This window comes from Cololabis saira, chromosome 8 (assembly GCF_033807715.1).
Source record: "Cololabis saira isolate AMF1-May2022 chromosome 8, fColSai1.1, whole genome shotgun sequence".
Lineage (NCBI taxonomy): Eukaryota > Metazoa > Chordata > Actinopteri > Beloniformes > Belonidae > Cololabis > Cololabis saira.
The window spans coordinates 4,994,747-5,020,925 of NC_084594.1; the positions used below are offsets into that span (position 1 = coordinate 4,994,747).

Below are 26,179 nucleotides of genomic sequence, written 5' to 3' on the forward strand. Positions count from 1 at the left end.
AGAAAAGGAAGGGAGAAAAGAAGGAAGGAAGGAAATAAGGAAGGGAGGATGCAAGAAAAGGAAGGGAGAAAAAGAGGAAGGGAATGAAGGAAGGAGAGAGCAGGAGGAAAGAAGGGAGGAAGCGAAAAAAGAATGAAGGAAGAGGAAGGAAGGAAGGAAGGAAGGAAGGAAGGAAGGAAGGAAGGAAGGAAGGAAGGAAGGAAGGAAGGAAGGAAGGAAGGAAGGAAGGAAGGGAAGGAAGGAAGAAGGAAGGAGGAAGGAACAGGAGAATTAGGTCATTTTGACCCAAAGACAGTACAAGGGTTTAAACTAGAACCTGAGAAAGTTGTTGTTTTTTTTTAGAACATTAAACCTCACAAGCTCCCACTTCTCTCGGCCAACAAGCGGTTAAACGTCTCCAACGTTTCCAACGAGCAGCGGGGCTGTAAATGTGTAATGAGCGGTTCCCACAGCTCTCTGCGGTCGCCCATGTGTGAAAGTGAATGTTTGTGCGTACCTGACTGTCGAGGCCAAGCAGCAGCAGCATAATGAAGAAGAGAACGGCCCAGAGTGTCGGGAAAGGCATCATGGTAACAGCCTTAGGGTAGGCAATGAAAGCCAGGCCTGGACCTGGGGGGGCGGGAGAGCACACACAAGGATGTGGAGGGGGGAGACGTTAGTGTCATGTGATAAAATCATCTGATCTGCATCCCTGTGGGGGGGGGAAGAAAACATGAGCCCCGAACAATAGAGACACAGAGCAAGATGTGAGTAAGTGAGCAAATCTTTGTATTTCAGGCCAGGTGCCGATAACTACGGTGGCCGACGAGGTCCAAACGCACTGCAACGGCCTAATGCGTCTCAGTTCAGGAAAACGGCTTCAAGTACAGAAACGATTCAAATTCACAAACTCAAAACGAGGTACAAGAAGAGGAACGTGTTGCAAATGAAAAAACGTGCTGCAAAAAACAAAGAAAAATGCAGCGTCATCAAACGCTGCAAATAGAGAAACGATGCAAAGCACAAAACGATATAAAACAAGAAACCATCTTCAAAATAAAAACGCCTCATAACCGGTCACTGCAACGGGAAGTCTCCAAACCTGCAGGGGGCGCTGCTGACTGAACCACAGTGTTTACATCCATGGTTTAAACATACAGCGGGAACGGTAATGTGATTTTTATCTGACTATATTTATATACAATGTTTATATCACTGTACAACGCTGCACATTACGAGACGTTTCTTTATTATATTTTAATGTTACAGTCAGCTGTTCGGTCTCTCTCTACATCCCGTGTGTCTGTCCATTGAGCTGTTACGCTGAGAGCGCCCCCTGCAGGTTTGGAGCACTTCCGGTTGTAGTGACCGGTTATGAAGCGTTTTTCTTTTGAAGATGATTTCTTGTTTTATATCGTTTTGTGCTTTGCATCGTTTCTCCGCGCGTTTGATGACGCTGCATTTGTCTTTGTTTTTTCATTTGCACCACGTTCCTCTTTTTGTACCTCGTTTTGAGTTTGTGAATTTGAATCGTTTCTGTACTTGAAGCCGTTTTCCTTAACTGAGACGCATTAGGCCGTTGCAGTGCGTTTGGCCCTTGTTGGCCACCGTACGATAACGTACTGATTATAACTAAAATACATCCTTACTTACCTCTTTCTTGCATTAAACTACTAAAAAGGTTATATAATAATATCTTCTGTTGACCTCACTGCGATATTCTAACAGAATGTAAAGTTATCAAATGTTAAGTTAACTGCATCTCTGTGGAAGTAAATCAGTCGTGAGAGAAATCGTTACAGACAAGTCTCAGTTTCTCCCAAAAAGTTCGGATGATGTGTTAAAATGTATATAAAAAATAAAATGCAATGATTTGCAAATCTCATAAACCCATATTTTATTCACAACAGGAAGTATGAAAACGCATAAAATGAACATTTTTTTTTCCTTTTTTTCTTTTTTCTCTTTTGTTCCTTTTCTCTCTTTTTTCTTTTTTTTTCTTCTTTTTTTCTTCATTTTTCCTTTCCTTTTTAATCTGGACATTTGACTTTTTCTCGACATTTCATTTTTTTCTCGAAATTTCGACTTATTTCTCGAGATTGTACTTCGATATTAATCTCGACATTTCTGTACTTTTTCTCGACATTTCGACTTTTTTCCTCAACATTTCGACTTTTTTCTCAACATTTCGCCTTTCACCATTTGTCTTCATTCTAAGGCTTATACAAAACTTTTTCATTTTTTGCGGCTCCAGACATATTTGTTTTTTGTGTTTTTGGTCCAATATGGCTCTTTTTCATTTTAAGGTTGCCGACCCCTGGTCTAGATGAATCTAGATGAACTATCATCAATGTCAGAGCAGCATTTCCTCTGATCCAGATGTGTTTTCAGGTAAGTCGCAGTGAGACGCTTCTAACCGCATCAATTACAAATCCTGGCTTCTATGGGGAGTCTGGGGGAATCAGATCATGAAACTATTACGGGCTACTGTAAAAAAGAAGGAGAAACGTCTACATTTCTCCAGCTTAAACATTTAACATGTTTTCTCTGCTCTCTTGTAGGTACAACGCAGGTTATGGGATTTGCAAATCACTGAATCCTACTGATATTTGAGTTCTTACAGCGTCCCAGCTTCCTTTAATTGGGGTTTTAAGTGGATTCATAATCAGTTTTCCAGGAACAGACCGCCGGAAACGTTAAAGAACAGTCTGTTCTACGTGTGCCGGGTTAAAGTGGCCGTAACATTTACAGGTACAGAGTATCAGCAACGCTTCCATCACTCCAGCAATTTTGCATCCCCGACTGAAATTAAAAATGAGACTTTTTTCATCAGGAATGCAAAATGAGCGTCGTAAAAAACAGCAGCAGGAGCAAACTGAGGCTCGTTTTTTTTTTGCCCTTTTCTTTGAAAAAAAAATGAGATATACAGGACTGTCCTCAGAAAAATTTGAATATTGTGATTTTCTGTAATGCAATTTCCAAAAACAAAAATGTTATACATTCTGGATTCATTACAAATCAACTGAAATATTGCAAGACTTTTACTATTTTAATATTGCTGATCATGGCTTACAGTTTAAGAAAACTCAATATCCTATCTCAAAAAATTAGAATATTTCTGGGAATCTAATCTTAAACTGTAGGAATAGGAACTATGAGTAAACCTGCACTCCCAGAACAGAGAGCTCTGCCAGGAACATAAAGCACTATCAGGTCTTGCAAATAATGCGGAGCTAAGCCATTTTGGGGCTTTATACGCCCAAATCTTAAATCTTAAACTGTAAGCCATAATCAGCAATATTAAAATAATAAAAGGCTTGAAATATTTCAGTTGATTTGTAATGAATCCAGAATGTATCACATTTTTTGTTTTTTTGAATTGCATTACAGAAAATAAAGAACTTTATCACATATTCTAATTTTCTGAGACACTCCTGTAATTTTACACTGAAGCGACATCAGAAACTGTAAAAAAGGAGAAGTCAAAGAACAAGGAAGCAACCATAACAGCAAAAAACAGCATTGCAGCTGATGGCAAAAGTATATATATATATATATGTCGATATATGTTCCATTTTTTGGTGCAAATTATGACAAGGCATCCACCAAACACAACGTTGACTCACAACTAGCGGCCCCTCTTTCCCCGGGAGGGAGCAGACGAAATACTCCTGCAGACAGAGTCCTGTTGCAAAACACTGCGCTTGAAAAGCTCTTTAACAGCAATCTCCAGTCAACAGAAATGTGTAGCATGTGGGCCGACTCTGAACGGACAAAAGCCGCAATTGTTCTCCACGCTTTCCAGTCAGCGTGTGATGTCACGACAACTCTCCCTGATCTGCAGCGAGCAGTACTCGAGTTGTAAAAAAAAAATCAGGGGGGGATGGTGGATTTTTATCATATGGGGACAGATAATTTGTGCTAATTAAAAATAATATAATATATTACAAATAATAGCAGTGACCAAAACACCTGCAGAAATCCTGCAGGAATGACATAGCAGCAGTTAATGCAGCCTTCTGTAAGCTTTAAATATCCACTGGCTTACATTAAATACATCAAAACACAACAATAAAAACACTTTTCTGAACTTATCAATATGACTCTGTCCTTCACAGGATAAGTAAAATGGATCACTGCAAAAACTCACAATCTTAACAAGAATATTTGTCTTATTTCCAGTTAAAATGTCTCATTTTAGTAAAAAAATCTCATTACACTTAAAACAAGACTCATCACTGGAAAAAACAACAATTTTCCCCTGTTTCAAGTAGATTTCACTTAAAATAAGTAGAAAAATCTGCGATTTTATTGCTTGTAATGAGAAGATAAATCTTGTCCCACTGGCAGATTTTTCTACTTATTTCAAGTGAAATTTACTTGAAACAGGTGAAAATTGTCAATTAAGTTTTTCTGGTGATGACTCTAAATGTTGAAATAGCAGTAAAACCACATTCATTGATTAAATGACATAAGGGATGGAAAGGGGGATGATTTGGACCGTTTTTATTCCAGGGGTTTGCCGTCCCCCCTCATCCCCCCTCAACTCGAGTACTGCAGCGAGCATCGTTAAAGACGGACTTTTACTCCCAAGAAACACGGAACAGCTTCCTGGTTCGGGCGGGAACTTGTTGTGCATTGCTGTGTACTAGGGATGGGCGATATGGACTAAAAAATGTTTCTGGCATTTATCCCGATAGCGATAAAAATGACGATAAAAAAAATACCAATTCAACTCCACGTTTTTAACTATAAATCTATCACCACATTCAGTCTTTGGAGCCCCCAAATCACTGCTCTAAAAGATACTAAATACTAAACTACACCAATTACATTGAATTGATAAAAACCAATTAAATGAGTTACACCTGTACTGCAAAACTGGAATGACTCAGATCCGCCATGTTTGTTACACAAACTTAAGACGCACAAGGGTTAAAGTGCTTTTTTCCAGAATGAGTCATCGATCACTATTCGTCGACTCAAGCGTGAGAGAAAAAACCAGACTTCTACAGTAAACTTGGTCTCGTTTGTTTCACATCTAATGCTCTGAAAGCTGGAGTTTCTGATTTATTTTAGGTTTAATCTGAGAACAGATCAAGTTGAGGCCACCGGCATTGGTGTCGGGGCTGAAGGAAACAGGAAACATCTCAGGTTGCATGTTCACACCACGGCACAAGATGCATCGACCATCACTACTCGTGTTCCTACGGCCTCCAGCCAAAGCCCAACCAGGTTTGTTCACACTCTCTTACATTCTGCTTTTTGTCAAGAAGTGTTTGATTGCGGAAGCTTCCATTATTCAGATGCCGTCATTTGTGTTCAATCGGGGAAACCCATTCAAGTCCAGATTACCAACCCCGTTGGAGAAGGAACGTGTTGCCCATATTTCTCTTATGGCTTTCGTTGCTGTTTTTCTTTTTTCATCACTTTTAGTTTTTTATTTGTTAACCAAGGAAGCAGCGCCCACCATCACTGCCGCCTTTTTTACAGAACCCTCGTACCTGACTCTGCCACATCAGCAATGTCCACCCCTTGCTCTTGTGCCATGAAGCCCAGGACGGAAAATATTGCGAAGCCAGACACAAAACTGGTACCACTGTTGAGGGCTCCCAGCAGCAAACAGTCCCTATGTCACACATATGTCATGAGGAGGATTTGTTAATGAACACACAAGGATCCCTCACCCCCCGCCCGCTGTCCCCCCAGCGCTATGGCCTCCCCCCTCCTGAAAACTGAAGCTCACCTGTAGCAGTTGTATTTGTACTTGTTGTAGCTCCCCAAGGACGTCATGGCGCCCAGACAGATGGCGTAGGAGAAGAAAATCTGAGTGCCGGCATCGATCCAAACCTGCCGAATGGAGGGGAAAGGGGGGGGACAGAAAGGCTGAGGTCTACTGATGGGGGGGGTACATGGCAACGATATTACAATGAATATTTGGAGGGGGGCGAAGCTTCTCTCCTTGTGTTAAAAAATTCAAAAAAAGACCCTCACGTCCCTCTCTGCTGTGCTGCAGCTCTGTGTCCACAGGCTAGGAGTTGCCATGGCAACTGTGCTACCTGGAGCAAGCTTTTATAAACGTTCTCACTGGACGGAGCCAGATTTAATCCAACCGTAAATGTACCGTAATTAAATTTAATTTATAAAAATCAATTAAATGAGTTACACCTGTACTGCAAAACTGGAATGACTCAGATCCTCCATGTTTGTTACACAAACACGTATCAACTGGAATTTATCCTTCTTTCTTTCTTTCTTTCTTTCTTTCTTTCTTTCTTTCTTTCTTTCTTTCTTTCTTTCTTTCTTTCTTTCTTTCTTTCTTTCTTTCTTTCTTTCAGGCTCATTTCTTTCTTTCTTTCTTTCTTTCTTTCAGGCTCATTTCTTTCTTTCTTTCAGACTCATTTCTTTCTTTCTTTCTTTCTTTCTTTCTTTCTTTCTTTCTTTCTTTCTTTCTTTCTTTCTTTCTTTCTTTCTTTCTTTCAGACTCATTTCTTTCTTTCTTTCTTTCTTTCTTTCTTTCTTTCTTTCTTTCTTTCTTTCTTTCTTTCTTTCTTTCTTTCTTTCTTTCTTTCTTTCTTTCTTTCTTTCTTTCTTTCTTTCTTTCTTCCTTTCAGGCTTTCTTTCTCTCCTTGGATTGTGTTAAAAAATAAAAAAAATTCAAAAAAGACCCTCACGTCCCTCTCTGCTGTGCTGCAGCTCTGTGTCCAAAGGCTAGGAGTCGCCATGGCAACTGTACACAACAAAGATGCCTTTGTTGCAACAAAGATGCCTAGAACCGTGAGTGAACCAGCGGGGGGGGGGGTTCTGTTGTGGAACCGGGTTCCTCCTACCTCTGGGTCCTTCAGGCGCTCCAGGTCCGGGTACAGGTAGAACTTGATGCCCGCAGACGCCCCCGGCAGCGTCACGCCGCGGATCAGCAGCACGATGAGCATGATGAAGGGGAACGTGGCCGTGATGTAAACCACCTGGGGGGAAAAGAAGCCAGAGTCATGTACGTCTTCGGGCCAATCCCAATGTTCACCCTACTCACTACCACTTCACCCTCAAAATGAAGCCACAAGGGCTTTGCAATGTTCCCTAGGGATTGGGACACCACTTGCTACGTCACTGCGTGGTTTACATAAGCGGTCCTGGGCATTTCACGGATTTTTTTGAGATCAGGTTGAAAACGTTGCAGCTTCACATTAAGCCTGATTTATGGTTCTGCGTTAAATCGACGCAGAGCCTACGGCGTAGGTTACGCGGTGACGCGCACCGTACGGCGCGCGTCGCCGCGTAACCTACGCCGTAGGCTCTGCGTTGGTGTAACGCGGAACCATAAATCAGCCTTTATTCTGGCGAGATCTGAAAAAACTTCGCAACAAAGAGCAAGCGAGTGATTATGTAGATTCACTGAGTGAATATTACTAAAAATGAGAAATGTCCACCATGTTTTTTTGTTTGATTCAGTCTGCAAATGATGACGTAAAGCATTCTGGGAAATTTTCTCTAGCCCTCCGTCGGCGAGTTCATCTGAAATCCCTCACTTTTAAGGGCTAGATTCATACACACTAGCCCTCGTTATGTCCACTAGATGCAAAGAGGAATTGAGAAACCACTACCCTCACGGGAACGCGCAAAATTTAGGGGTAGGGCTGAAAAGTAGGGGTAGTGGGAGTATTGGGACTGGGCCTTCAGGAGCGGTAATAACTTCAACGTCGCCCCGCCTCCCGGCGATTACCAGCCATCACTTCAGCGAGCGTGTTTTTCACGGAGGCGTGAGCGCCGTAAAAAAGCGATAACTGACACAGAAAGACAGATTTAAGCACCGGACCACAGGCGGGGGCTTGAATCAATATCCCCGTGTCACTATCCACTTTGTGGGAAGCGGCGACCAACACGGGCCTTGGAGGAGGGATTTTATTACAGCGCGGGACGGCTGGAGAGCTGGAGAGCAGAACCAGACCAATCAATAAAGAATGTTGAGGCTGTAAAGAGAAGTCTCTGCTTTTCAGGCACGCTGTTTATTACCGGAGCTACGACTTAATACGGGATGTACGGCGTTAACCTTTGTACTGTCTTCGGGTCAAAATGACCTAATTCTCCTTCCGTCTTTCCTTGCCTTTTTCCTTCCTTCCTTCCTTCCTTCCTTCCTTCCTTCCTTCCTTCCTTCCTTCCTTCCTTCCTTCCTTCCTTCCTTCCTTCCTTCCTTCCTTCCTTCCTTCCTTCCTTCCTTCCTTCCTTCCTTCCTTCCTCCTGCCCTCTCCTTCCTTTTTCCCTTCCTCTTTTCTCCCTTCCTTCTTTCCTTCTTTTCTGTTTTCTCCCTTCCTTCCTTCCTTCCTTCCTTCCTTCCTTCCTTCCTTCCTTCCTTCCTTCCTTCCTTCCTTCCTTCCTTCCTTCCTTCCTTCCTTCCTTCCTTCCTCCTGCTCTCTCCTTCCTTCTTCCCTTCCTCTTTTCTCCCTTCCTTCCTTCCTTCCTTCCTTCCTTCCTTCCTTCCTTCCTTCCTTCCTTCCTTCCTTCCTTCCTTCCTTCCTTCCTTCCTTCCTTCCTTCCTTCCTTCCTTCCTTCCTCCTGCTCTCTCCTTCCTTCTTCCCTTCCTCCTTCCTTCCTTCCTTCCTTCCTTCCTTCCTTCCTTCCTTCCTTCCTTCCTTCCTTCCTTCCTTCCTTCCTTCCTTCCTTCCTTCCTTCTTTTTTCCCTTCCTTCTTTCCTCCTGTTCTCTCCTTCCTTCTTCCCTTCCTCTTTTCTCCCTTCCTTCTTTCCTTCCTTCCTTCCTTGTTTCCTTCCTCCGTTCTTTCCTCCCTTCTTTCCTCCCTCCTTCCTTGACCCAAAGACAGCACCAGGGTTAACAAAGGCTAATGTAATAGACGGCAGACGGGGCAGAAATCCCCTCCGTGTAACCGCGGGCAACAACAACATGGAGCACAATGGTGGAAGTGTTGAAGACAAACTCTTTTTTTAAATCAGAGAGCGTCTTGTGACACTTTAACCGACTGTGACAAGTTATTATTCAAGTTCTGCCTTCTGGCTGTGAGGGAAAACGAAGGGAATCAACCCGAAAACAGCGGATACTGTAGCATGAAATCTACGAAGATGCTTGGTATTTTGGTATTTTGAGAAAGGTTTGTCCTTTTGTTCTTCCTTCCTCTCATTTAACTCTCTATTATAGTTTAATCTTAATTACTGCAACATTGTTTGGGCTTCGACACATTCAATATATATTAATACATTAGTAATAATTCAAAAAAGGTTTCTCCGAATGATATCACATGCAAACAGATATGAGCCATCTGCTCCCCTTTTCATTAAATATTCATTATTATCCGTCAATAAAATTAAAATGTTTCATGTTTGTTTATGTTCAAATGTAAACATTATATACAAGATCCTCCTTCTTCTTTTCATAATTTCTTTTGTGTTAATTCCGATATTCATTCTTATGCCACAAGGCACAAAGATGATTTTAATTTACCGTTTAGTAGAACATGGAAACATCAATCTTTCACCACTTGTGGAATTCACTCAATAAATCTCTTAAATCCTCACCATCCTTGCCAATATTCAAAAAACATTTAAAGAACTTTCTTATTGTTTCATCTTTGTAGTGTTTGTTATTTAATCTGAGTTACATTTTCTTTTGTGTTTCTTGTTTTTTTACTCCCCCTTGTGTAGCTTTTGTTTTGTTTTTTATTCATATACAGGACTGTCTCAGAAAATTTGAATATTGTGATAAAGTCCTTTATTTTCTGTAATGCAAAAATGTCATACATTCTGGATTCATCACAAATCAACTGAAATATTGCAAGTAATTGTATTGCAATTGTAATCAGCAATATTAAAATAATAAAAGGCTTGCAATATTTCAGTTGATTTGTAATGAATCCAGAATGTATGACATTTTTGTTTTTTTAATTGCATTACAGAAAATAAAGAACTTTATCATAATATTCTAATTTTCTGAGACAGTCCTGTATGGAAAGGATTCTATATAAGCCACCAGGCTTCTTCCTTTCCTTGCATGTTATTTCAATGTTTTTAAATTTATTGTTCAATATGTCTTATATTGCTAAATAAATAAACTAAACTAAACTAAACACCACATGTCTTTTTGTCCGATCACAAAAGAGCGTCTTTACTTGGGTTTCGGGGGATCTATATTTACCTTTCCGGTGGACTTGACGCCCTTCCAGATGCAGAAGAAGCAGATGACCCAGACCAGCAGTAAACAAAGGGCCAGGTCCCATTTGACGGGGCCGACGTTGTCGATTCCGTTACTGATCGCCAGCACATTGTGTCTGAAAAAAAAGAGATTTGATGAGACACCAAACTACGTTTACATGCAGTCAAAATTCTGGTTATTGCTAATATTCTGGTTACTGAAACATTCAGAATATTCCGTTTACAGGTAATTAATCATTTGGGATATCTGGATCAAACCAGCGACGCACGGAGAACGTCATGACACAATTCCCGTCATTTCCGCTTCTTCTTCCTGTATCCAAATTCAAAACAAATGCTGCTTCGCGCAACTTTTCTCTCACCTTCTTGTAAATGTTCTATCCCGGTACTTTCTACCGTCTACAAATGCAGAAATGTTCATATCCTTCATTACATTTATGAAGTGATTAGTCTCCTCCTGGTCTTGGTTTCTCCGTGTTTATAAGAACTTCCTGGACTCAAGAGACCAGGATTCCTTGTGAACAGAACATGTGCAGAAAACAAATTCCTGTTCCGTTTGATGGGGATATTCCGTTTGGCGTTTACATGACCCAATATTCGGGTTTTAAAAGGAGTAACCCAGGGGTCATATTGAGGTTTTTAAAAACCCGAATATGAGCAAATTCAGGTTAACAAAGGGGTTATTGGTGTTTACATGGCCGTGCAAATTCGGGTTATTGCCAATATTCGCGTTTTAAAAGGGTTATTGATGCATGGAAACACAGTCACTTTGACCTCGGACACGAGCCGTTAACCCGGCGTGGGGGGAACACGCTCACTCTTGGTGCTACTTACTCCCAGAACTCGGTGACGGGGGAGGTGAAGTTGGACATGGAGAGGTTAGCAGCCATCCAGAGGGTTTTGTTCTTGCGGTAAGTGTCCTCGGTGCAGCGGTCGGTGTTCCAGGGCTGTTTGCACTTGGCCCAGGGCAGCTCCGGCTGGAAACACTGGAGGCAGAGAAGACACGAGTCAGTACTGGAGTTGTAAAAAAAAAATCAGGGGCGTTGGTGGATTTTATCATATGGGGAAAGCTGTTCTAACAAAAACTCGGTGCTGATCATGTAAAAACGGGTCTTGCAGGTTCTAATCGCCACAAACTCACCTGGAACAGGTAGTAGAGACCCCAGGCCAGGATGACGATGTAGTAGATATTCAGCAGAGACACAATCACGATGGAGGCATAGCCGATACCTGCAGAGGACAGAGGGGACACACCGATGAGATGGAGACGGAGACGGAGACGGAGACGGAAACGGCGACAGCAGACGACAGAACAGTTAACAGTTTTAGGCTGCCGGGCTCTGATTGGCTCGCGGAGGAAAGCTGTGCAGATCCTTCACCACATATTTGTCTTATTTTTACAACATAAAAAGACTTTAGGTGACATGGAGGGCTTACAACGAAGGATTTATTGAAACTTCCAATAGATAACTGTTAAATTGCACTGCAAAAACTCAAAATTTTAACAAGAATATTTGTCTTATTTCTAGATAAAATGTCTCATTTTTAGTAAAAAAACAATCTAATTACACTTAAAACAAGACTCATCACTGGAAAAAACAACAATTTTCACCTGTTTCAAGTAGATTTTCACTTGAAATAAGTAGAAAAATCTGCCAATGGGACAAGATTTTTTTGCTTGTAATGAGAAGATAAATCTTGTCCCACTGGCAGATTTTTCTACTTATTTCAAGTGAAAATTTACTTGAAACAGGTGAAAATTGTCAAATAACAAGTTATTTTTCTGGTAATGACTCTTGTTCCATTGGCTCCATTGGTTACCCGTAAAATTCAGAATCCAATTTAAAATTTTACTACTTGCGTATAAAGCCCAAAATGGCTTAGCTCCGCATTATTTGCAAGACCTGATAGTGCCTTATGTTCCTGGCAGAGCTCTCCGTTCCCGGAGATTTTTTACAAGCAAAAAAATCTTGTTCCACTGGCAGATTTTTCTACTTATTTCAAGTGAAAATCTACTTGAAACAGGTGAAAATTGTTGTTTTTTCCAGTGATGAGTCTTGTTTTAAGTGTAATGAGATTTTTTGACTAAAAATTAGACATTTTAACTAGAAATAGGACAAATATTCCTGGTAAGATTTTCAGTTTTTGCAGTGTGGGTCCTGAGATCCTGTAAATGTATGAATGTTAGGTAATACTTCCTCTACTGGTCTCTCTCTCTTTCTCTCTGCATGTTTTTTATTTTATTTTTATGATCAAATACTTTGCTGCACCTCATCAGCAGCGGATAATCCAACAATAGTCGGAGGACCGGTTTAAATCCTCAGCCTTTGATTGACAGCATGCAAACCCAAAGGGGGCGGGGCTTATTGAGAGTTTGTCTTATTGTTTATCATCTGTATACTTCAGTGTACGGTTAATTTCAAGATGATAAAAATGTCCGTTTGGTTGCGTAATCTTCTCCCATGTGTTTATCTTTAAATAAAACCCTTTGGGGGGGGTTGGGAGCTATCGGCCAAGTTTCATGGTCTTAAACAACACAGCTGCTGGTAAACAGGCTCAAGTGGACGTTTGGGAGTTTCTCTTCTTCTGCCGCGACCGCGGGAGGTTAAACGAGGACAGAAATACCAACGTGAGAGCAGGTGCAGCGGTTTGGATTTGGATCGTCGTAGACAGTACTGGAGTTGAGGGGGGATGAGGGGGGATGGCATCCCCCCCTGAAATAAAAACGGTCCAAATCATCCCCCCTGTAAAACTGCCATCCCTCCTTTCCATCCCTTATGTCATTTCATCAATGAATGTGGTTTTACTGCTATTTCAACATTTAGAGTCATCACCAGAAAAATAACACCAGAAAAATAACTTATTTGACAATTTTCACCTGTTTCAAGTAAAATTTCACTTGAAATAAGTAGAAAAATCTGCCAGTGGGACAAGATTTATCTTCTCATTACAAGCAAAAAAATCTTGTTCCACTGGCAGATTTTTCTACTTATTTCAAGTGAAAATCTACTTGAAACAGGTGAAAATTTTTGTTTTTTCCAGTGATGAGTCTTGTTTTAAGTGTAATAAGATTTTTTTAATAAAATTAGATATTTTAACTAGAAATAAGACAAATATTCTTGTTAAGATTTATAGTTTTTGCAGTGATCCATGTTACTTATCCTGTGAAGGACAGAGTCATATTGATAAGTTCAGAAAAGTGTTTTTTATTGTTGTGTTTTGATGTATTTGATGTAAGCCCGGTGGATATTTAAAGCTTACAGAAGGCTGCATTTAACTGCTGCTATGTCATTCCTGCAGTATTTCTGCAGGTGTTTTGGTCAGTGCTATTATTTGTAATATATTATATTATTTGTAATCAGCACAAATTATCTGTCCCCATATGATAAAATCCACCATCCCCCCTGATAGTTTTTTACAACTCCAGTACTGGTCATAGATTAGATGTTGGGGGTGGAGGTCGTCTGTGCGAGTTGGAGAGAAACTTCCTGAGCGTCGAAATTCGGCCATCTGTGTGACTGAACGACTGAACGACTGAACGTGTGAACGAGTGAACGAGGCGCCGTCACATCGCGTCCTTTCAACGACTTGAATAATCAGCAGCTGCCACCCATCAGCATCCCTCTCACACACACACACACACACACACACACACACACAGACACACACACACACACACACACACACACACACACACACAGACACACACACACACACACACACACACACACACACACACACACACACACACACACACACACACACACACACACACACACACACAGACTCCCAGGATCACATGGTGCGGCCGAGCTCAAACAAACAGATGCGTGGTCTTCCATGATGTCATTTCCTGTGCTAATCTGCCGACCCTGGCTGACCTCGCCGCTCCGCTCACATTCGGACGGGATTTATATACTTTTTTCCACAACCAGATGGTTTTTCTTTGGGGAACCGACGGTCCGGATTCGCTGCGACCGGAGCTGCAGACGCCGCCGCGCAGCACGGCTGCATCAAGGTCCTAAACGTTCTGACCCAACGATGCACCGGGACGTTATAAGATATTTATTCAACACTTTTGCAGCGGGGGACGCCGTCTGCTGATATCCTGAGACATAGACATATATACGTATCCGCCCCATCGAGCGCTGAGCCGTACGTCAACGTCGCCGCCATATTGGATGTTCAAGACTGCGCTGTAAACTAATACAAGTAAATGGACTTATTTTCATAAAGCACCTTTCTACAAAGAAATGTACGTTTTACGTCTCATTTATTCATTCACACACGCACTAATATACTTGGGAAACAGTTAGGCACCAAATATAATATATTTCATTATTTCTCGCAACCCTGCACACGACAGAGACGGTTTATCTCTTTTATACACGCAGGAGGAGCCACGCCCTGCTCGCCATTGGCCCAGGCGTGAATGGGCCGTCGTCCAACGGCTCCAGACGGCCGGCGTCCTGCGGTAGATAGACTTCAGCCGTAGCAACGGCCTGGCAGCGACAGAAACGGTTTCTGACGAGTCTGAGTCGTCTGCACTTAACGACGTGTCAACGGGCGACGAGTTGATCATGTCTGTCTGTCTGTCCGTCCGTCCATCCATCCATCCATCCGTCCATCTATCCATCCATCCATCCGTCCATCTATCCATCCATCCATCCATCCGTCCGTCCATCCATCCATCCATCCGTCCGTCCGTCCGTCCGTCCGTCCGTCCTTCCGTCCGTCCGTCCGTCCGTCCGTCCGTCCGTCCGTCCGTCCATCCATCCATCCATCCATCCAGATTCCCGACCTCTACCTTCATACTCCACATCTCTACCAGGAAAGCCGATCTCTCCAGCGGGTCCCGGGCCTCCTGAGACGTCCCTCTAAAACTGGGCATACACTGTGGGATATTTTAAATCGTTTGATTCAGCCCCATCTCAAACTGCACGACTAGATCGCTGAGTTCAAAAGTTCACAGCCCACGATTTATGTTCTCACACTGTACGAGCCGATGCTCGGATGCTCCGTCTGCTCACACTATACGATCATAATCCTCACGCCGGACTTCTGTTACTGGAACTCGAGGCCGGTTTTGGGGCAGGGGTGGGCTGTGTCCACCCAAACGTGCGTCCTGCCCACCCGATCAAAGGTTATGGGGTTCCTTTATTTTTCATAATTTTATTTTTTTATATATATAAAAAAAATCCAAAAATGTCTACCGTTTCTGATTGGGTGGGCACTGCGCATCATTTTTAGACACAACAATGAACGCATACCGCAAAAGTTGTGTCTCGGTGGAGGAACCCGACATCCCAGCAAAGTGAGCACAACAGAGAAGTTCAGAACAGCAGACAGAGCACACACTGAAGGCTGATTTATGGTTCCGCGTTACACCAACGCAGAGCCTACGCCGTAGGGTACGCTGCGACGCACACTGTATGGTGCGGGTCGGCGCGTACCCTACGCCGTATGCGTATGGTTGGGCAGACGTGGGAAATGCAGCCTTTTTTTTCTTAGCTTTTTGCACATGCTCTCTGTAGCCCCTTTCACACAGAGATTCCGCAATATTGGTGTAAAGAAGTCCTGCCAATACGCCGCCTTTGTTGGTTCACACAGAACCATACAACGCCGGCATAACGCCGCTCCCGTCTGTAAATTCACACAGCATGCCGGCGTTCCGCAATCAGAGGCGTGACGACAGCGTCAGCGTCAGCGCTGGCCCCGGCTGGCCCCGGCATGCCGGCTGTGTCATTCACACAGACCCCGTTTCGGCTCTGTGACTACCTCCGCTGCCGGCTTATTGGTGGGGCCACTTGGCCCCCCCATTCCGCCTCCGTGACTTTCACACAGAACAGCGAGGCGGCTTAAAGGCGCAACGTTCCCGCCTCGAACTGGCTGTGTGAAAGGGGCTTATGAAAGGATGAGGCAAATCGGGTCGTAGCACGACCAGGATTTCAAACACGCTTGATTTTCTTGCGAGCACACGTTTTGTGATCGGGAGCTCGTCGTGAGGTGTTAATCTCTCGTCGTTACCCCACGTTTACTGCACGAGGCACGACCAACGATTGGGACGAAATCGGGCCCGATCCAAAAAATAGTCGCACGACTGGAAAATCGTCTCAAAACGAGCCGATAATCGCACAGTGTCTGCCCGGTTTTATGGGAAATGACTCCAAGTCCTGACCGGAGATACGTCGTGAAACACGAGAGCTTGCAGCGAGTTACCCAATAATCACCAATAATTACGTATCAATCCCCCCCAGCGTCCACGTCTCGACCCACTCGACCGCCACAGTTTCTTTTGATCGAAAAACAACATCTCTCTTCAGAAACGCAGCCCAGACGAAGGGAAGGCTGTTTTCAAAAAGTAAGTGACCTCTTTTTTGGAAAAAAGGAGATGTGTCAGGATCTAGAATCAAACTAATCTTTTTTCTTCTCTTGTCTCACTGGATTAGTAACAGCCAGATTCTTCTCCTCCTTTAACCCCCCCAAGTCTTCCTCCTCTCTTCCATCTCACTCCCTCGGCCTTTTCATCCCTTTTCCTCCTTAATGTGCTCCTCCCCTCCTCCCGTATTCTCTCTTTCTTCCCGTCTTTATGAATCCATCTGTCGGCTCCTCAGATCTCGCCACCCTCCTTTTCTTTTTTTCTTCTTCTTCTTCCTCCACGCTTGCCCTCTTTTTTCTCCCTCTGATGTGTTGCTGCACTGTTGCCATAGCAACGTGTGATTCAGGACACCGTGTACACACACCATCTCTCTCTCCATTCGTGTGTGTGTCTATAAGACGACAAAAGGAAAAACGTCTGAACGGAGGAAACGCGACACGTGCGAGCGCGAGGAGCGCGAGGACGGCGACGCCAGTAAATAATTAAATGAAGAAGTGAGAAGCCGTCGATGATGAAAATCAGAGGACAAATGTCTGACGAGAAAACGGCAGCGATACAGCAAAAATATGATGCCAGACATCCAATAAAAGGGGGAGGAATGTCTCCGAAATGTAAAAAAAAGGTGTTTTACTGGAAGAAACAATGTGCTTTTCCACGGGGAGGAAGGTGAGAGCGGGATAGAGGTCTCTGTGTGTTAGTGTACCAGCGCGAGGCGGCGTTGCCTAGCAACAGCTGCCGGGGTTCGGTCCCAGCAGCCTGATTGGAGGAGAGCCCGGTGTGACTCAGGGCCGTGTTACGCAGCCGCTGCTCTGTGAAAAACAGCAGAGGCCTGGAAAAAAAAACCTGTAATCAGGCGAGGCCAGGCCGGCGGGGCAGATGAGGAGATAAGGGGAGGCGGGGCTGTGGGCGGGGCTACGCCCAAAGGTGTGGGAGGAGCCGAACCTGGACTCAACACACACTGCATACGCATAGCCACGTAGACATATACACACACACACACACACACACACACGCACACATACACATATATATATATTCATACATGCACACATACACACACTTAGCCACACATACAGCCACTCAGTCATGTACATATACACACATACACACACATAGCCACACAAACATATACATACACACACATAATCATATACATACACGCACACACACACACATAGCCACACACACACATACACAGCCACGCGGACATATACATACACACACATACACGCGCAGACACACGCACGCGCATAGCCGCACGGACATGTGTGTGTGTGATGGAGACGCCTCCATCCCCACGGACCCCCATACTGGCAGTATGGGGGTCCGTGGGTTTTCCGGCAAGATTTTCGACGTGACGAATGCGTGCATGGGACAGAGGGGGGCGTGGGCGGGCCTTAAAATGAAGGCATCTGATTGGTTCTTTCCCCCCTGCCAAGCCTCTGGTCCTCTGACCAATCCGTGCCACTCGGTGTGCAAAAAACAGATTGGTCAGAGTTTTTACAGGATTAAAGCTGTCAGAGAGGTTGGATGTTTTTCTTTCCTTTTTCTGAACACATTATTCACTGGCTACTCTCAGGATGGAAGGACCATTTCACCCAGTATAACAATAAATGTTTTTGAATACGATTACAGACTTTACCTTTAAAGAGCAATGTGATGTGTTTTTCCACAACACTCACAACCTACAAGAGGCCAAAATAACCCACTAGCACTATCGCCACCACCGGCGTGGCTCTCCTGCGCCCTACGTAGCCACTGAGGGGTCCAACCCAGACCCAAACATCTTACACCGTCACGTTTAGTCCCCACATGTTTAACGAAGAGCATTAAATATCTGCTGGCTGCACCGAGGACGCCCGGGGAGCCTGAGCACTTAAAAACTCTGGGTCTGCTGATGTTACCGGTCCGATACGATCGTTGCATGTGACTGTGTTTGCAGGCGTGTCCCATAAACGAAGCAGTGAGGTTGCAGGTTGAACTCCTGGCTTTAGTAATCGTGTTTATGTTGATAAAAACAACACTTTAGGCAGTTCTACCACGATGAGCTGGCAGGTTCATAAACTAGAGGGCTCATGCCGCCGTGTCAGGGTTCATAAATACAAACACAAGGGAAAAGTGTGTCCCTGAACATTTCATATGCGGAACAACAGATCAATGGATGTGATTCACTGCTGGTTTTGTGTTGATCAAACTGCCAACCTAATCCCCAAACAAACGGCTCAGGAACGAGGCCTTAAGTGAGCAGCTGTGACCAAGTGTGAGCAGCTGTGACCAGATGTGTGCAGGTGTGACCAGATGTGTGCAGGTGTGAGCAGCTGTGACCAGCTGTGACCAAATGTGACTAGCTGTGAGTAGCTGTGACCAGATGTGACCAGGTGTAACCAGCTGTGAGCAGGTGTGTGACCAGGTGTGTGCAGGTGTGACCAGCTGTGACCAAATGTGACCAGGTGTGACCAGCTGTGACCAGGTGTGTGCAGCTGTGAGCAGCTGTGACCAGCTGTGACCAGATGTGAGCAGCTGTGTGCAGGTGTGACCAGATGTGAGCAGGTGTGACCAGCTGTTTGCAGCTGTGAGCAGGTGTGACCAGCTGTGAGTATCTGTGACCAGGTGTGACCAGGTGTGACCAGGTGTGACCAGGTGTGACCAGGTGTGACCAGGTGTGACCAGGTGTGAGCAGGTGTGTGACCAGCTGTGAGCGGAGGGGGCGGCTACGCACCGGTGAAGATGGGACAGAGCTTCTCCCAGCAGGTGATTCCACCCTCAGAGGTAAACTGCCCCAGGGCGACTTCCAGGAAGAAGACTGGCAGACCTCCGCCGAACAGGAAAATGAAGTAGGGGATGAGAAACGCACCTAGGAAGCAACAGAAAACACATTTAAAAAAAATAAAGAGTAACGTGCATGAGCTCTGGGGAGAGGAATGAACGGGGGGTCGCGGCGCTGCCTCACCTCCACCATTCTTGTAGCAGAGGTATGGGAAACGCCAGACGTTCCCTAAACCAACGAAACCTCCGGCCACAGACAGAACAAAGTCCAACTTGCTGGACCACTTCTCCCGTTGGGGGTGTTTGCCCTCCGCCTCGTCCTCGGGGCGCGTGCCGGGGCTTTTGCCGGGGGACGGCTTCAGCGTGTCCTTGTGAAAGTCCTTCAGGCACTGGAGTTTCTCTTTTTGAGCCATTCTGCAAAAAAAGGCGGGAGACAGTCAGAACCTCCTCCGGCCCGTTTGTGCCGGCAAATTCATTCACAAAAACTTGGAAAAAAATGCATAATTCATCTAAATTAAAACTGCTTTAAAGAACAGAAACAGGAACAGACTTGAGAATAAAGCGTACAAATAGTGAGAGACACTGACTGCGTTTCCATGCATCAATAACCCTTTTAAAACCCAAATATTGGCAATAACCCAAATTTGCACGACCATGTAAACACCAATAAGCCCCTTTGAATAACCCAAATTTGCTCATATTCGGGTTTTTAAAAACCCCAATATGAGCCCTGGGTTACTCCTTTTAAAACCCGAATATTGGGTCATGTAAACGCCAAACGGAATATCCCCATCAAACGTAACAGGAATTTGTTTTCTGCACATGCTCTGTTCACAAGGAATCCTGGTCTTTTGAGTCCAGGAAGTTCTTATAAACACGGAGAAACCAAGACCAGGAGGAGAATAATCACTTCATAAATGTAATGAAGGATATGAACATTTCTGCATTTGTAGACGGTAGAAAGTACCGGGATAGAAGATTTACAAGAAGATGAGTGAAAAGTTGCGTGAAGCAGCATTTGTTTTGAATTTGGATACAGGAAGAAGAAGCGGAAATGACGGGAATTGCATCATGATGTTCTCCGTGCGTCGCTGGTTTGATCCAGATATCCCGAATGATTAATCACCATGTAAACGGAATATTCAATAACCGGAATATTAGTAATAACCCGAATTTTGACTGCATGTAAACGTAGTCCATATTTCATGTCATCCAGCACGTGAACCGGAGGATGTTCTTGGTTCAAAACATCACACCTTGTTTGGAAAATACTGAACAGCATGTAAACTCAGACAAGTGATTGGTTCTTCTGGATGTTTATCTGATACGATCAGAAATCCCATTTCTTTGCTGCAGCCGGGTCGTCCGAAACCCAAACGGAGCTCTCGCGACGCCTCAACCAAAGACAGACCAACGACCCGTCTTCTTCTTTATCCGTACTCTCGTTCCGCCTCCCGCTGGCAAGATGCTGCTGGGAGATTAGATTATCTCAACATATAAGGCGCACGTTTTAACCTCGCCGGGATTCCCAAACGTAGTAAATCTCAGATCCGACCGATATTTCTTCTTCTTCGGGCGCAACGTGAGTCCAAACTAATCGACCCAAAAGGCCTCGATTGAACTAAAAAGCTGCAAACCAGCAGCGTGAGCTGGACGACCACCGATGAAGACTCGTGGCGATGTCGTTAGTCGTAGCTCTAAACCGCCGTTGACCTCGTGTGATTTGAAAAAAAAGAAAAGGCTTTCCTGCAGTGGCTGAACACTTTCGCCCTCTGAAGGATCCGGGAGAGTAAACGTGTCGCGATGCTTCAAAAGCCTCTGCAGATCCTTGATCTGGTCGTGTTAAAGGATCTTCAAAGATCTGCATGGATGAGAATCCTTTTAATCGCTCGTCTGCCTCGGACAACGATGCAGACGACCGAGCCCTCGTAGCCGGAAGTGGTTAATCCTTGCACGTGCGCAACGTATTCACGCTCAGAAACCGACTAAATTTAGACAAAGGAACTTTCATTTTACCCTTGTCTGAGAGGGACCGTAGTTCTCACCAACGCGGGCCTGGTTTTACCGGGGAAAGGGGTCTTAAAAGTCTGGATCCTGCAGCTGGATGCAGATGTGCAGGGGCGTGGACGCACCGCCCTTAAACCTGGTCAAAGGCAACGTTTAAAAGCCGTTTACAGGCTGAAACGGAGCGAGCCTCGGGGGATTCACTGGTCGTTATCTTGAAAGTCACATTTTAGATGGAAAAAAACAAACAAACGAACATTGAAATGAAGCAGAAGTTCACTGCGCAGCAGATGGAGGGAGATAAGGATGTGACATTTTCCACAATGACAGACATGTGCTGACTACTAAGCATCTCTCTGTCTCCCTCCCTCCCTCTCTCCCTCCCTCCGTCTCTCTCTCACGGTCATCGCCGTGTGGAAATTTACAGCTGTCTGTGTCACTGTGACGCCGTTCTCCTTCCTCCCCAGCAGCCGCTCGCGTAGCAGACCAGGAAGTCGGTTCAGCCTCCCCCCTTTATCTTTATCTCTCACTGCTTCTCCTCTAAACTCGTCTGCATAGCATCAAACAACCATTCAATCATTTTCTTTTAAATTTATTTAACTAAACATCAAATTTTCCATCATATCCAGGGTGGAAGCAGCTTTTCAGTCCTGCTGTACGACGATAAGAGCAGCACGAGCTGGTCTGAGCTCCGTTACTTCTGCATGACTTGAACTAAAACCGACTGAGTGGCTTTAACTTCCCTTGACGGGCAACGAGGTCGTCACGGTAACGGCAATGTGTGAACGATGCAACTAGAAGAACCTAACGATCTTACGACCTTTAAATGCAAAACTTCCTCTGATGTTGTGAAAGTGGAGTCAGCAGCCTGGTCTGGTTCTGCAGGGGGGGGGTGGGTTCAGAAATAAACGGACGGATCTGTCCATCAGAAGAAGTCCACTTAAGCTGGGCATACACTGTGCGATATTTTAAATCGTTTGATTCAGCCCCATCTCACACTGCACGACTAGATCGCTGAGTTCAAAAGTTCACAGCCCACGATTTATGTTCTCACACTGTACGACCCGATGCTCGGATGCTCCGTCTGCTCACACTATACGATCATAATCCTCCCGTCGGACTTCTGTTACTGGAACTCGAGGCCGGTTTTGGGGCAGGGGTGGGCTGTGCCCACACCCAAACGTGCGTCTTACCCACCCGATCAAAGGTTATGGGGATCCTTTATTTTTATATATATATAAAAAAAATGCCAAAATATCTGTACTGTTTCTGATTGGGTGTGCACTGCCCATCATTTTTAGACACAACAATGAACGCATACCGCAAAAGTTGTGTCTCGGCGGAGGGACCCGGCGTCCCAGCAAAATGAGCACAACAGAGAAGAGAAGTGTAGTGTGCGCACAGCGCACACACTGAAGGCTGATTTATGTTTCCGCGTTACACCAACGCAGAGCCTACGGCGTAGGGTACGCGGCGACCCGCACCGTACGTGGAAATGCAATCTTTTTTTCTGCTATTAAAACATGATTTGTAATGTGAATTTGCAACACTTAAAACTACAAATAATAGTTTTTGACGTGACATCAGAGATTGTGCATGCTCTCTGTGAAAGGATGAGGCAAATCGGGTCGTAGCTGCTTCAACTGTGATTCCTTCACGAGGAGCGACCAGGATTTCAAACACGCTTGATTTTCTTGCAAGCTCACGATTTGTGATCGGGAGCTCGTCGTGAGGTGTTAATCTCTCGTCGTGAGGTGTTAATCTCTCGTCGTTACCCCACGTTTACTGCACGAGGCACGACAGACGATTGGGTCAAAATCCGTCCCGATCCAAAAAATAGTTGCACGACTGGAAAATCGGCTCAAAACGAGCCGATAATCGCACAGTGTATGTCCGGCTTTAATCAGTACGAAACATGCAGCAAAGAAATGGGATTTCTGATCGTATCAGATAAACATCCAGAAAACCCAATCACTTGTCTGAGTTTACATGCTGTTCCGAGAATCGGATAAATGTCCAGAGCATGGCTGACTCTGTGACGCTATGTGGCGCTGGACCCAGGTAACCATTTGTAACCATTTGAACAAAGAGCCACTTCCGGTTGACGGTTGTTTTGTTTGGCGCCAACGTTACGCCTTCCGTATATTTTTCCACTTTATTTTGATCTGCTCCGGTTCTTGATGAAGCTTCTGCCATCTCTTTCTAGATCTTTTTAAAGGTGTTTAAACAAATATTTAACACGCGCGGTCTCCTTTCACTTCCGGGGGAATGCCCCAGAGGAAATTCTCCAGCATGCGCAGATTGCAATATCTGATGTCTCCGTATACATGGCGTCAAAATTCCGACTGTGAACGGGTTATCTAGGTGTTGCTGCCCGATTATTAAATGTCCAAAATAGGTCCCAAGTAGATCGGATTGAGGTGTTTACATGCAGTTCAAGGGTGCTTTCACACCTGCGTTCAGAAGGCAAACGTCTGTACCGTTTCAAAGCTGTTAACAAATGCCATGCGCGAACCATCTGCTCTCTGATTGGTCAGATTCAGATTCAGATTCAGATTGCATTCAAATGAACGCGGAAGGAGTTTCCTCTTCCGCACCCCGGGAAAAACAACACGCCCCTTCTTATGCTGATTTATGGTTCTGCGTTACGTTGGTGTAACGCGGAACCATAATTCAGGCTTTACCCATTCATTTATATAGCTATTATATAGCTCAGCGGCGGCCCAGAGGCCGCCTGCCGCGGCGTTTGCGCTGTGCAAACCCTGCCCGAATTGAACATTGTTTAATTTCACCGTGCCGCGTTGGGACGACATCTCGGCACGTCCAATAGGAGAGAAGGGGGTGGAGGCTGCGCCGACTCTTCTCCTTGCGCCGCGGTCGCACATACACAATGAATGGAGTTGTATCGGTTGCTGTGTCAATTATGTTCTCATTACAAATACAAAAATTAACCGTTTCAGCTCTGGAATGGAATCGGGCCGAGACCACCTCTCCTAGGATCTCGACTCGCTTGTTTTGTGCCGTTTCAGGGCGCGATTGCTGTGTTCACATATACCAAACGTTCCGATCTTTAGGGGGAAACGTTCCCTGTTCCGGAACAACTGCTCCAAACGGGACAGGTGTGAAAGCACCCTAAATGTCCGAACGATGTCTTATACGATCAGAAATCCAATTGAACTGCTGCATGTAAACGTACTGAGTGAGCGTCCGACGTCGCCCGCGGCCTCGCATGGGGTGGACCTGCGGCCCTGCATGGGGTGGACCTGCGGCCCTGCATGGGGTGGACCTGCGGCCCTGCATTCGTACCGACGAAGCTGCAGCAGCAGCGGCATCCCAGCGAGAGCAGAGACCAGAAACAGAGGCTCTTTGTCTGGCTGTGGCTTGTGAGGGTGTGAGATCACACGGGACCGAGCCTCCAAACTGGCACGCAACAGGCTCAGAACCCAGCCAACACACACACACACACACACACACACACACACACACACACACACACACACACACACACACACACACACACACACACACACACACACACACACACACACACACACACACACACACACACACACACCTCACTCCCAAAGCACTTGCATAACTCGCTCTATTTTAGACCATGTACATTTCCATTGGACTGACCACCAATTAACCCCCACCAACACTTCTTTCTCTCCTCCTCTTGATCTGCTCCTCCGTTTTCACCTTCTTCCTCTCTCTTAAGCTTCCTCGTCCACTTCCAGTCTCCTTTTACCTTTTTTGTCCAAGTAACCTGCAAACTTAGTTTTTTTATCATTGCGAATGGGCCAATGGGGGCCACTAGGGGCCACTAGGGGCCACCGGGGGCCGCTGGGAGGCTCATGGTGCAATAGTTCAGGGGCCACGTTTGGACTCTCTGGATTCAGGTTTTAACGACGGCAGATGTGGAAACTGACTCTGGCAAGAGGCCCCCCTTATGATCCAGGTCCTGGTCCTGGTTTCTTCCCTCCTAAAGCCTGAATTATGGTTCTGCGTCAACCCAACGCAGAGCACACGCCGTCGCCGTGACGCCGTCGTGAACCCTTCGGACTTCTCTGTCACTCCATTTCTCCGCGATGCAGTACTCCCCGTGACCGCTAGTTAGCGATCTTTTCCTGAATGGTTTATCCAACGTTTTCCGGTCACAGTGAATCAAAGAGATAAGTGCAAAAAAACAAACAAACAAAAAAATCACACATACACAAAGAAAAGAGCGCTGAAAGTTCACGACTGCTTCAAACCGGAAACCGGAAATGCGTTGCTTCCACGCGAACCAATCACAGCCCTCTTGTCTGCGTGTGGTCTGCGTCGCCTCGACGCCTAGTTACAATCTTTGGGAGGTAACGTCAGTGACGGCTAGGCATGGGACGATATGAAAATTTCATATCACGATATTAGTGGACAAAAATATCACGATTACGATATTATCGCGATATTAGCGCGTCGCTTATAAAATTCTTAAAATGCAAGGAAAAACACTAACCGTGGATCCACTGGTTCCTTCAGAACATTTATTCTCAAATCATTCTCAACACAGTGACACTTGAGGTAGAGAACAAATAGTGTACTGTAAATGTTATGCATTACAAAGTGTAAACTATAGTACCGGTACCGGTACTTATTTGAACTTTCTTTTTTTGTAAGAAAATACTTCCCTGAGAGTCGAAAGAAATAAGTGACAAATAGAAATAAAGTGACAAAGTAGAGGCAAATGCACACTGATTGTATTACTCTCTGAAACTTTAACAGTGGCTGGCTGCCTGCTACTTAGTACGGCTCTCTGGAAAAATAATAAAATAAAGGCACTGCTCTGTAGTATACAAAACAAAAGCTGCATGGCCAACACAAAGATTGAGTGAAAATAAAGTGCCACAGTAGTC

General features: G+C 44.9%; 2 protein-coding genes across 2 annotated transcripts in view; both read right to left on the reverse strand.

Moving 5' to 3' along the window:
- The window catches only part of LOC133449090 (glutamate receptor-interacting protein 2-like), a 28,616-nt gene extending 28,146 nt beyond the window's left edge, over window positions 1-470 (reverse strand). The window contains exon 1 of the mRNA XM_061728221.1: window positions 358-470. Within this exon, the coding sequence (XP_061584205.1) occupies window positions 358-470 (113 nt within the window). The remainder of the gene's footprint in view (window positions 1-357) is intronic.
- A 32-nt stretch (window positions 471-502) lies between these two features.
- Window positions 503-26,179, reverse strand: part of LOC133448253 (sodium- and chloride-dependent taurine transporter-like) — a 32,452-nt gene continuing 6,775 nt past the window's right edge. The window contains exons 2-9 of the mRNA XM_061726614.1: window positions 19,465-19,694; window positions 19,234-19,368; window positions 11,277-11,365; window positions 10,970-11,121; window positions 10,119-10,251; window positions 6,810-6,944; window positions 5,726-5,829; window positions 503-609 (exon numbers count right to left, since the gene is read on the reverse strand). Of these exons, the coding sequence (XP_061582598.1) occupies window positions 579-609; window positions 5,726-5,829; window positions 6,810-6,944; window positions 10,119-10,251; window positions 10,970-11,121; window positions 11,277-11,365; window positions 19,234-19,368; window positions 19,465-19,693 (1,008 nt within the window). The 5' untranslated portion in view covers window position 19,694 and the 3' untranslated portion in view covers window positions 503-578. The remainder of the gene's footprint in view (window positions 610-5,725; window positions 5,830-6,809; window positions 6,945-10,118; window positions 10,252-10,969; window positions 11,122-11,276; window positions 11,366-19,233; window positions 19,369-19,464; window positions 19,695-26,179) is intronic.